Raw genomic sequence first — 13,055 nt, forward strand, 5'->3', positions numbered from 1 at the left:
CTTGGACTTACCCGTTCAATGTAAGTAAAGAGAAGAAAATCTAAGCTTACAAAGAAAAGTCAGATCACTGGCAGAGGTCATTTGACACCAACAAGGACATATTTATGAATAAAGACATTGATTTTGATTAATAAAACACTTAAAATCCTACTTATTGCCCCTTTAATAAATGTTCAGCTTTGGGTGAAACGTTCAACTCGTCAATGTCACTTTTTCACTCGGCTGACCAATCACAGTGGAGGAGGGGCGGGACAAATATCACAACAACCAACTGGCGCATCGTTCAACGACTGATTAACAAGGCAGAAATATTATAGCAACCAAAACGTTCAGCTGAAATAAGCTGGCAAGTGCATACAGGCGACGTCTGCCTGGTGTTTCAGCATTTAAAGAGCACCTATGTCATTGCTAAAAACAAGGTTATTTTGTGTATTTGGTATAATACAATGTGTTCACGTGGTTTATGGTTACAAAAACACATTATTTTCCACATACCGTACATTTTTGTAGCTCTTTTAATTCGATTGTGCTTGCTGCGATTGTGAGCTTAATCGCATTGTTTTTGTCGAATTATTGCGTTTGCATGAGGTGGGGTGTGGTCGCAGTGTTGACGGAGTCCCGTTGTAATCGCATTGTTGGGGTGCATGTAAACGCGGTCATCGTTTACTTTAGGGTATGTACTTTTTGCAATTTTTAACATGTACTAATACACACTTAGGGTGCTTTCACATCTGTAGTTCGGTTCATTTGCTCCAGACCAAAAGCAAAAAATTATAAATTGCAGCTTTTTTAGCAGTTTTGGTTCCATTTCACACCACACTGATTGCTCTGATCCGCACCAGTTGAAACGAACCAAAATTCTGTCATGTAATAAGATCCACATCACTCATTGGCCACATGTATTTGAACGTATTTCCTAAACTGCTTCTCCATTGGTCAGAATCAACGTGCGCAAAATTACAACGGAACCCCGGAAGTAAACAAAAAGAAGGAAAATACAGCAGACACCATGGAAAGACGGCTGCTCGCTGTATGTCTACGTGGTTGTTATACATAGTTTGTATACAGCACTCTAGACAAACCGTTCATTTTCAGAATAAATCGAGGATGCGGCTTGAAAACAACGTTTTAATGCACTACAAACGGCGAAGAAACCAAATTTCTGAGGCTCCGCCCGCACCACCTCGCACCTCCAGGTATGTCCGCGATCTGTCATTGTGCTAATATTGCTAATAGAAACTGTCAACAAACACTTCCTCATCCATACAATACAATACACTGCGCAGCTGACTACGGCAGCTGGTTTAGTCCAAAATGCGCAGTTAGGTTGGTTAGATTTTGGATCGTGTTCTCACCACAAAATAAGCTCTCTAGAGTTCGTTTAAAAGCGTACCGAGACCACCTCTCCACCGCTTGTTTGGTCCGGTTTTGGTGCGCACCAGAGTTTGATTGCTGCATTCTCACCTGCCCAAACGAACCGCACCAACTGAGCAATCGAACTCTGGTACGATCTGGTACGAAGCATTGTAAGATTCGAAACTGCTAAGGGGGACCAACCCCCACCCCAGTTTGTGTAACCACTGCTTTAGAGGGACTTGAGTCATATAATATGACTCATGGGTGGGGCTTTTTCGACTGTTTAGTGTAGTGTGCTGCCTTTGACTGTCTGTGATTCACTGCCTGTTCATTTATAGAAAAATGAATTAAATGCGGTTACATTTTCACTTCTCTTTCTCTTGTGGCTCTGTGATGTTTACAAGGTTTTCACACTCGCTTTTCTTCTTTTCCATTTTTGCTCTGCACCACTATTGGCTCGGTCTCTGACAACTTCCTGCTGCTGTTGCCAAGGCAACAACATCAACAAACATTGGCCGGCCCGTTATGTGTCATCTTAGAAAAATAGATCCTTTATGAGATCAATAAGCAATAGAGGCCCAAGTGCCGAACGAGGCGTGTGTTTGCACTGTGCTGGAATGTGCCAACAATAGAGACGCTTTCAACACAACATGCATATAAATACTGTATTTGTCTGGGATAGCTGTGAATTGATCTCTGTTTCCTTTTCGGCTGCTTTTCCTCCAGAGAGTGACCAGAGAGACGTTTAAGTGCCGATTATATCTGGGTTGCACAAGCTGTTTAGTAAAAGTGATGCTCGCTGTGGCAAGATCTTTGATAATAATGTCATTTATATTTTTAAAGGGGGGCAGAAGGGTAAAATCAGACCTGGCGTAGCCTTACATCATGTTTTTAGGGTTTTATCATGCCGATTAAGGAGGTGCCAATGTTGCACATTTTGTACTTTGCGCAAATAATCATAGGCAATCGATGTGAAAATTAGTATGAAGCCCATTTGAAATTCGCTATTCTGAAGGGTCCTAAGAAGTGGCCAGTTTTGAGCACCTTGGTTGGGAATGACCCTTAAATATTGTGGCCATATTTGTTTTCTCTTCAGAGAGGAAAACTCACTGATCAGTGATGTGTTTAATGCCAAGCTTCAGTGGGTTTTATCCAGCCAAAAGTCACCTGTCTTGGAAATTGTTGCTGTAATGACATAATTGTAATATTGAAGCAATGTTTTCCAAGGCTTTGCGCCTCCAGCGAGGGTTTGAGAGAATGGGCTTTGTTGTGGCCACTGCTGATGCAGATCAGATGTTGGTGTGTGTAAACGAGTCTGCACAAGCTGTTTTACAGTGTTGTGGAGTAATGCTTCTGTATTCCCCTGTGCCCCCGAATTCAACGCTGCTTAACAATAAATGATTAACGTGGCTTTTAAGCACCTTTGAGTGCAAGTGTACAAATTTCAATTTACACTAAAATTTCTTGCTGGATTGTGGTTCAAATAACAGCGTTGAGGTATTTCTAAAATCAAAGCATGTGCAAAAATATGCAAGCTTAAGTTTTACACGTATATAAGTTGTTTCAACTTAATATTAGGTTAATGTTGAGTTGACACAACTTGTAGCTTTTGAATTTGTTCATTAATTAACTGTAATGTGTGACATTTGACATTTACATATTTAAAACAATTTCATAGTCTAAACCTACATCAATCTTGACAAACTATATATTGTTGATAAGCTCTAAGAAGGTAGTTTTAATATTTTAACACCATTTCGCAAAAAAATATGTAGTAAGAGTAATTTTTTCTAAAATGTCGCGGGCCAACAGGTGGGCCCAAAGTATTGGCGCTTTTCCATTGCATAGAACCCCACGGTTTAGTTTAGGTCGGGTCGGGTCAGCTCACTTCACTTTGGCGTGGTTAGCTTTTCCATCGAGTTTAGTAACACTTCGGAGTGGGAGGGATTATAGGCGTGTCATTATATTTGCGCTGCCTGCTGTGACATCATACAAGTGAGATCGTCGTTGTATATTCCCATTCATTTATTTCTCAGTCCGCCACAAAATTAAAATTGACCACCACAAACATATGTTTGCACGTCGCGTTTATCACTACCTCTGTCTCACATGAAAGTTTCTGTTTCTCCGCGGAGCCTCATTTAAGTTGCATTTAAGCATATATAATGCGGACGTGCTCATCGCAAATGTTCCGCCACAAACGCAAGTCTGGAAAAAACTGTTATGGTGTCACTGATTCTCAACCTGTGGATGTTTTTCATCGCTAAATGAGAGTTTGGGAACTTATAGCAGAACAGAAGACAACATGTTTCCTCTAGACAGCAAGCTAGCACTAAGCTAAAGCTAATATTTACATTATAGCGATGACGCTGTAGTGACGAGTCTGTCAAACCAATCAGTGATCTACAGTGTTTTCGCGTCATGTTTGGTATCAGCTCGGGTCGCTTGGAACCCCAACGGAGGTGGTACGAAAAAAAAGTATTGGGTACTACGTACTGCACCCAATGGAAAAGCTCCCAAACCTAAGCTGACCCGACCCAAACTAAACTAAACCGTGGGGTACTATGCAATGGAAAAGCGCCATATTATTACATATTTATTTATAAATATCCTATAAACCTGAAATAATCTTGAAAAACTATATATTGATGGAAAGCTCTAGGAATGTAGTTTTCATATTTTAAAACCTTTTTACATAAATAACAATTCAGAGGCTGTAATTTATTAATTTGTGACAAGATAACTGTTGACACCTAGTGGCCTTTGCTGGTAAAACCACTAAAAATGTGACAGAAACATCATATGAATGATTATATATTTATAGCACTAATATCCTATAAACTTGAAATAACCTTGACAAACTATATTGCTGGAAAGCTCTAAGAATGTGGTTTTCATATTTCAATGCCATTAGTTGATAGAAATTGTATAGTGACAGTCATTTTGTTAATTGTCTCTTACTCCGTAAGAGTACATATGAATTTGTATATAAATGAATCTATGAATCTTCAAAAATCTTGACAAACTAAATATCATTGGAAAGCTCTAAGAAGGTAGTTTTCATATTTTAAAGCTTTTTGCATTAATAACAATGCAGAGGCAGTAATTTTTTAACTTGTAACAAGATAATGCAGCTAACAGTTGACACCTAGTGGCCTTTGTTGGTAAACATCATTTTTTTTTTGATTTTAGCTTGAAATTTGGTTAAGAACTAATTGAGTCTTTAAATATAAAATACATACTTTATTTTTATTATGTAAAATAAATGTAATAAACGGGTATAAATATTTTTTAAATTTAATATTCACAACTTAAAACACTTAAGTGAAAAACTTTAAAGTGTCTTCTTTAAAAAAAAAACAAGATTATGTTTCTAGACCAAAGAATGTCAGATCTCTAACAAAATTCCTTTACAAAAATGCAATTATTTCAGCTTTTTGCTCAGAATTTTGTACTTTTAAGAAACCTACCCAGATTTAAGAGGTTATAAAAAAGAAAAACAATTAAGGATGAAAGGATGAAACCTTTTTTTTACCATTTTGTTTGTTTGTTTGAAAGCAGAGGGTCTGTTCTTTTGTTTCATTTGATGTATTTGTATATTTAGATATATTTATAGAAGAAAATTTTCCTAGAAGGCATTTTGTGAAACTTTTATGAAAACCACAAAAAATGCTGGTGGGCAACTTTTTTTAAAAAGGCTGGCGGGGAATGAGTTAAGTTACATTCACTTAAAATTTTAAGTAGTTACAAGTTGAAATGTTTTGTTGTGATAATAAAATTAATTACCAAACTATTTCTAACTTAGTAAGTTTGGTTAAAAATCATTAACTTACACTGTCAAGTTGTCTATCTTAAACAAATAGTTTTGTGAGTATCACAACAAAACATTTCAAGTTAAAGCTACTTAAAATTTTAAGTACATATAACTTAACTGAGTCAAAGCAAAATTGAGTCAACACATTTTTTTTACAGTGTGTTGAATATATTTAGCATTGTGTGATTTATAATTCAAAGCAGGGAGCTGAATGCTTTGTAAGGCATAAACAGACATTTTTATATGATCAAAGACCACACAACTTCCAAGGAAAATGCCAGGAAATTGTTTGTTTACAGCTTTCCAAGGCGGTACACTAATCTGAGGAAAAACCTTCACTTGAACAAAGTTTTCAAGGAGTTATGGCATTGAATCTTTGTTTAGCTGGTTGGCTTGCTGTTTAGAGAGTTTAAACTGACAAAACATAGCAGACTAACCAGCTTTGCCAGATCACAGCTTGTTTTATTCTCTGTGTCCAGTTGTCCAGAGCCAAAATACTTTCCTGTAGCTCAATTGGTAGAGCAGCGTGTTAGCAGTGCAAAGGTCATGGGTTCCACTCCTAGGGAACATACAAAATGATAAAAATGTATAGCATGAATGCACTGTATGGCACTAAAAGTAATACAGTAGCCAAGCAATGACTGGCTTGAAAATTGGTTCGTTCCAAAAACTTTGAGGCTGTTTGAGGTTGTGTGTTTAGCTTTGTAGAGGGTGTTAATAAGGTGACATTAGCCTGTGGAATGAGGGATGACCCTAACACCTCTGAACAGAAACACAACCATTTAAAAGAGTCCTACAACACAAGCTTCACACAGGCTCCAGATTATCCAGACATGAAATTCACTCATCATTCAAAAATAATGTCATAAAGTCTATTCTACATAATAACAGCCCACTTTTAGAGAAGCAATGTTACAATTACTAGTATTCAATATTTCTCTATTTGTTTAATTGTTTAAAATTTAGCTTTTAATGCACCATTAAACATTATTAATAGGTTCAATAAACTACAGTAGTGAGTTTAGAAAGTGTTTTTAGGAAGTTAAATCTACATTACCACCATCGTGCCAAACATACCTATGGTTAAAGACACACCCATAGTCTCTCTGAGCACTTAGCTTTATATATGTTTTAAAATATTATGGGCAATAAAATATGTACAATGTAAAGGGCTGTGGATTTGCATCATAAAGCATTTGTTTAATGGCCAGCGGTTTTTCTTAATACTCCCTTCTGTTTTGGTTCTTTAATGGAGTTTCAATGAAAGCTTTTTAGTCATTTTAAAATAAAGGAGAATATATGATATGAAGAGTTTCGTTGCAAAACAAGATAAATCCATTTTTTAGCATTTTTGTTATGTTTATAATTATGTTATCATGTTATTATTTTGTTTTATGGTGCTACTTAGCTGTATTTTTTAAGTTATGAAGGTTTAAATAAAAAAAACGACTGCAGTTGAATTGATATTAATTGGAATGCACAATATATATATATGAAGAGTTTATATATTTATATTTATTTATTTAATATTTGACCATGGACATCTTGTTGGTTATTTAGAAAATCAAGACACAAGTACCCTGTTGATGTCCAGCATTGCCTTGCAGCACGATTTTAATAGCCCTTATTTTTTTTGTTTTCTGGTCTCTGTTTCTCTAGGGGGATGAAACAGAAGAGGAAGATGAAGATGTTGAAGATGAGAGAACGATGTCGTGTAGTGAGACTGAGGATGAGGAGGGTCTTTACTCCAGCAGTGGAGCTGCGCAGTTAGCTGCCCGGCTGCGTGCCACAGCTCAGCGCTTCCTCAGGAACATGGGCCGCGTGGTGGCCGTCACACTGCTGGCACTCGCTGGTAAGAGAACGAAACAGCTTAAACTAAACATACAAGAAAATACACAGGAAATAGGAAACGGATGCATTAGATTGCGTTGTCATAAATCAAGTCCAAAGCTGACATAATTTTAAATAGATATTACCCCATGCTTTACTCACTCTCAAGCCATCCTCGATGTAAATGATTATCTTTATTCAGATGACACAATCAGAGTTATATTAGAAAATGACCTAGCTGTTCTAAGCCTTATAATGTTAATAATTGGTGCTTCTGATTTGAAGCCCAAAAAAGTCTATTCACAGAAATAATTCACGGGCTCCATGGGGTTAATAAAGGCCTTCTGAGGGTAATAAATTAAATTTAGTAAGAAAAATATCAATATTTAAAATTTTACAATCTCAAATAACTAGCTTCCAGTAAAGACGGCACACGTTCACGAGAGAGTGCGTTTCCGGCGTATGACATAGCGTACGAGGCACAGTGACGAACTCAGGTTCAATCAGATAGGGCTAGGCAAAAAACTCAATATCCTCTGTATAATATCGAAATTCTCCAACATTTTTCAGTTTCAACAAAAGATGTTTATACAAGAATACATCTTGCTTGGCAAAATTGCATACTGCCGTATAGCTCAGTGGTAGAGCATTGCTTTAGCAGCACAACATTTCATGCACTCATACTGATAAAAAATGTATACAGGGACGTTCACACTAAACTCCATTGTCTTTTATTCATACAAATGCAAATGCATCAGACTGGAAATGCAAACTCATTTCACCGCATACCAAAGTTCAAGTCTGGTGAACTCTGACCTGTGAATTCGTATTACTTTGAGACTTGTGACCAGTAGAAACTGGTATGTCAAGGCGTGACCTTTCTCTCTACTGCAAAGATGGACAAAGAGCTCCCCACCCATATTCGCAGTAACATCTGAAAAATAGTTGCATGCACAAAGTCTAACATGAGAGAGTGCGTTTCCGGCGTTTGACGTATGAGGCGTAGACGTAGCGTACGAGGCGTAGACGTAGCGTACGAGGCGTAGACGTAGCGTACGAGGCGTAGACGTAGCGTACGAGGCGTAGACGTAGCGTACGAGGCGTAGACGTAGCGTACGAGGCGTAGACGTAGCGTACGAGGCGTAGACGTAGCGTACGAGGCGTAGACGTAGCGTACGAGGCGTAGACGTAGCGTACGAGGCGTAGACGTAGCGTACGAGGCGTAGACGTAGCGTACGAGGCGTAGACGTAGCGTACGAGGCGTAGACGTAGCGTACGAGGCGTAGACGTAGCGTACGAGGCGTAGCGTACGAGACGTAGCGTACGAGGCGTAGACGTAGCGTACGAGGCGTAGACGTAGCGTACGAGACGTAGCGTACGAGACGTAGCGTACGAGGCGTAGCGTACGAGGCGTACGAGGCGTACGAGGCGTACGAGGCGTAGCGTACGAGGCGTACGAGATGTAGCGTACGAGACGTAGTGGTGAACTCTAGGCAAACAACTCAATATCCTCTTGTCAAATATCAAAATTCTCAATATTTTTCTTACAACATTGCATCGATTGCCATCAGAAGGTCTTTATTAACCTCTTGAAGCCGTATGGATGTTAAGAGACAATCCTTAAACGCTAACGTCTACTATTTTATGAATTGTGTTTCGACAAACTTCAGAATGCAGCAATGTGTGAAATCTGATCTTCATGCTTGAAAGTATTTGCATTCAAATACTTGCGTATGTTGCAGGCATAAATCTTTAATTGTGAATCATCTTCATGTGTATTTGATTGCAGGAATTGCCTTGCCCTCCGCCTTCTCATCCTTCTACTTTCTACTCTTCATCGGCGTGTGCACCTGGTGGGCTTGCCATTTCCCGATCAGCCGTTTGGGGTTTAACACACTGTGTGTGATGGTGGCTTTCTTCACAGGGGGACACCTGGTGTGTCTTTACCTGTATCAGAGCTCTCTTGCACAGGATATGTTCTCCCCGACGGGCCTGTGGGCCAGGTAATACTTATCAATGTTCTCCATTACCTTTACATTCATCAGACTGCAGAGTACCTTAATAGCTACTAGCATCGCAGTTAAAAGTGCCTGTGTGTTGTGCATCAACATTTATATCAACTAGGGCTGGAACGACGCGGCGACGTAGTCGACTACGTCGATTACGTAATTACGTCGATTTGCCGGAAATGCATCCATGCGTCGCATTGTTTACGTTTTCAAATGAAGGCGGCTTCAGCTCCGAACGGATAATACAAGTGTTATACCAAACAGCCAGAACGTGATCAAAAGTGTGGGAATACTTTAAGCAGAGACCAAATAAAACACATACTATGTAAAACTGAAATGGCATACCACAGCAGCGCAACATCTGTGCATGATCATCTTAAAAAAAAACAACCTGGAGCTCTCCGACCTCAAAATGACGCGACGGCAGCGTAAGTATTTGAATTTTTACAGTAAGTTTTTATACAACAATAGAATCAATGCAGGCATATATTGTGCTTAATACAGCTGTGTTTACATCTTAGTTTATTACGAGCTGCGAGACGCCTGACAGACACGACATTGCATCGCGTCTGGGCAGTATGTTGAAACAGTAAATAAAGAGTGGGACATGATTAACTTTTTATATTAAGAAGTTATGAAATAATAAGTTACTGTTACACTGAGATAGGCATGTGCCCGCGTGCACTGAAAGCCAGCTGGCAGCGCGGAGTTCCCATAGCTTATTTTTTTGCTATGTGCGCAGATATTATAAAAGCTCGTCTCGTTAGGTATTCCTGACATGCGTTTATTTAAAGTAACAGCAGCGTAAACGCCGTTTATAAAATATTAGAAGATCATACTAACTAAATTTGTATTTACCCGAGACTTAAGAAAAGTTAAATGTTAAAGTTGATGCTAAATGAGAATGCAGTAACGTTACTACTGATAGTAATAATATTAACAGTAATAATATAATGGTTACATTTTATAATAAGGGTTCATGAATCACAATGAACTTATTTTTACTTCAGTCTGAACTAATGCTGAGTAAATGCATGTACTAATCATAAACTAATGAAGAGTCATCATTAAGTACAACATGACATGTTATTTAGTTAATGTATTAATAAACAATGATTTCATGTGAGTCATTTTGTAGTTAATGATGACTCTTCATTAGTTTATGATTAGCACTAGGGCTGGAACAATAAAGAGCGGGACATGTTTTTATATTTAATAAGGAGTTATTATTCAGTTTGATTTATTTTTATTTTACTTGTTTAATATTACTATATTTTATTTGTTTAAGGTGAATAATGCCCCTTTTGCACTGTTTATGTTAGGCTGAATTAATGTTGGACTTGTTTTTATGTGATTTGTTATATTTTCCTTGGCACTGGCACTGTTTGTGTATTTGTTTAATTGAGAAAATGCTTCAATAAAATGTTGGCATTAATAGCAGATGTTACATTTATTATTTGTAAAAAAAATCTTTAGACTATTCGATTAATCGAAAAAATAATCGATAGATTAATCGGTTGAAAAAATAGTCGAAATTTGCAGCTCTAATATCAACCAATGGAAATTTATGGTTCGATTTAGGGTTAGGCACAGAGCTGAGTTTGAGATTTTTTTAAATCAACCAATAATTTTCCTCTTCAGGTGTTTAGTGTTTATGCTAGGAATTTACCTGTACAGCTAAGTGATAGAGCATTGCTTTAGCAGCCCAAAAGGTCACAGGTTTAAACCCAGGAAACACACATACTGATACAAAATGTATACATGGGCGTTCACACTACACATTTAGTTTCATTGAGTTCCATTCATGCACATGCAAATGCGACAGACTGGAAATGCAAGCTTGTGTGCATTTCACTGTGCACCAAAGTTAATGTCTGGTGAACTCTGACCGGTGAATTCGTATTACTTGGAGACATGTGACCAGTTTAAGCCGGTATGTCAAGGCGTGACCTTTCTCTCCACCGAAAAACAAAGATGGACGAAAGGCTCCCCACCCATATCCGCAGTAACGTCTGAAACATATTCACATTCTCAAAGTCCAGCGCGACCACCCCTTATCTTGCACTGCAGTGTAATGGGGCATACACACCAAACAAATTAAATGATTTGCGCAAGTAGATTACATACAAATTCAATGAAAAGATGTGAAAAGATGCAAATTACGCGAATTGGGCAGCGCGTTTGCTGCAAAAACATGTGCTATTTGCAACGCAAGTTGAAAATATTCAACTCAAGCGAAGCATTATCATGACACAAAGTTAAATCCCATGAGTAATGTGTGTACGTAGCATAAGCCGCTTTGGATAAAGGCATCTGCCAAATGCATAAATATAAATGTCTGTTCGTTGTAGCACTTACAAGAAAGTGTGGTGACGGTGCTATGGTACATTCATTTTATTTGGTTATTTTTCAAATGTAAAAGCACAAAATGTGACAACTATAAAGGACACTGTACAGTAGTTAAACTAAGTGTGACATCACTGGACAGGTGAGGAGTACCTGTTTCACTATCACAGTCTTGCTTTAACTAATACACATTTAAGAGACACCAAATATAAAACAATGTAAATGAAAAAAACATAAAGAATATAATTTTTTGTACTAATTTAAGTATTTTACTTAAATACAATAAAGTTCTTTTCTGAGCGCAATTTATCTAAGCAGAACGCCAAAATGATGCAGTATGCCAGAAACACATAAAAAACAGGACATAGTGTGACTAAGGGGCATCACACTGGACTTTGAGTATGCAAGTATTTTTTTGATTATGCGTATATGGGCGGGGAGCGCTTCATGCATCGTCGTTTGGTAGGAAGGTCACGCCGTGCCATACTGGTTTTTCGCTGATCACATATCTCCAAGTGGTACGAATTCGCAAGTCAGAGTTCACCAGACTTGATCTTTGGTACACACCGAAATGCGAAATATCTTGCGTTTCCAGTCTGACGGATTCGCATGCGTATAAATGGAAGTCTATGGAACGAAAAGTGTAGTGTGACCCCCCCCATAAGAAAAATACATCTATAACATTCTCATACATCATACGTTATATTTACCTAGACAAAAACATCTTTGTGGCTTGAAAAAAATGTTTGCTACACTGAACTCATACTGCAGTAGAGGATTGTTGGGACAGGTGAAGTAAACGTAAGGGCTGAAATAGATCCTCAGGCCAGAAGCGTTGGTGTATCCTGCCAACTTACATACCCAACTATAAATAATATGACTGAGATTTAAAAAAGTACTGACACGCACATGGCCGTGAAATCTATATAAAACATGGACGTAGCCTTTAATTATCCAAAACTTTAAAGCGTAATATAATTCAAACAGATGAGTTTATCCCCTCGCAGTTGTCATGAAGGGCAAAATTAGCTATATAGACAAAAAAAATTGTACCAGGCTGTAAACATATTTTTTTCTTCAGTAAAGTTGGACATTTTAACATGGGGGTCTATGTATGGCAGGGGTCGGCAAGTAACTTTGGCCGCGGGCCAATATTTTTTTTAGCCAGTAGATGGCGGGCCAACTGTTGTTGGCACACTTACGTCTTATTTTGAATTAGCCTAGTATAGGCTATCTGATCTTTTGTCAAGAAACATTGCAGGGTTTCCGCGGGGTTGTAAAAGGTAGTAAAAGGTAGTAAATTAAATTATGCCAAATTAAGGCCAGTAAAAAGTAGTAAAAAGTAGTAAACGTCATCTGACGAGGTAGTAAATTTTTGATTGCCTTTTGTAATGTTATGATGCCTGGAAATTAGTTCAAATCACCCGCATATCTGGGCAAATAATCAAAGATCTTTCGTCTCTGGGATGTGATCAAAGCCTGGAGTGGAGCCAAATCACGTTCCCCTCTCCGCAGTAAGCGTTCTGTAATCACTACGCACCGGATCCACTCCGGGTTTTCTGACTGTATCACACTTTTATTTGAGGTAAAAGTTTATTTCAGCTAGCATGGTCAAACTTATAATGCAGGAAGGCTCCGATGTTTTGAAGATCGAAAAAGGTGTAAAAGGCTTAGCGAAATGATGAAGATTGGCAAGCCTT

The 13,055-nt window shown here is 38.1% G+C and overlaps 1 protein-coding gene across 2 annotated transcripts in view; it reads left to right on the forward strand.

Moving 5' to 3' along the window:
* Positions 1–13,055, forward strand: part of piezo1 (piezo type mechanosensitive ion channel component 1 (Er blood group)) — a 143,116-nt gene that overhangs the window by 66,447 nt on the left and 63,614 nt on the right. For both annotated transcript variants that reach the window (XM_073859526.1, XM_073859527.1), the window contains exons 6-7: positions 6,830–7,022; positions 8,790–9,003. In XM_073859526.1, the coding sequence (XP_073715627.1) occupies positions 6,830–7,022; positions 8,790–9,003 (407 nt within the window). The remainder of the gene's footprint in view (positions 1–6,829; positions 7,023–8,789; positions 9,004–13,055) is intronic.

The sequence above is a fragment of the Misgurnus anguillicaudatus genome, chromosome 21 (assembly GCF_027580225.2).
Source record: "Misgurnus anguillicaudatus chromosome 21, ASM2758022v2, whole genome shotgun sequence".
Classification (NCBI taxonomy): Eukaryota; Metazoa; Chordata; class Actinopteri; order Cypriniformes; family Cobitidae; genus Misgurnus; species Misgurnus anguillicaudatus.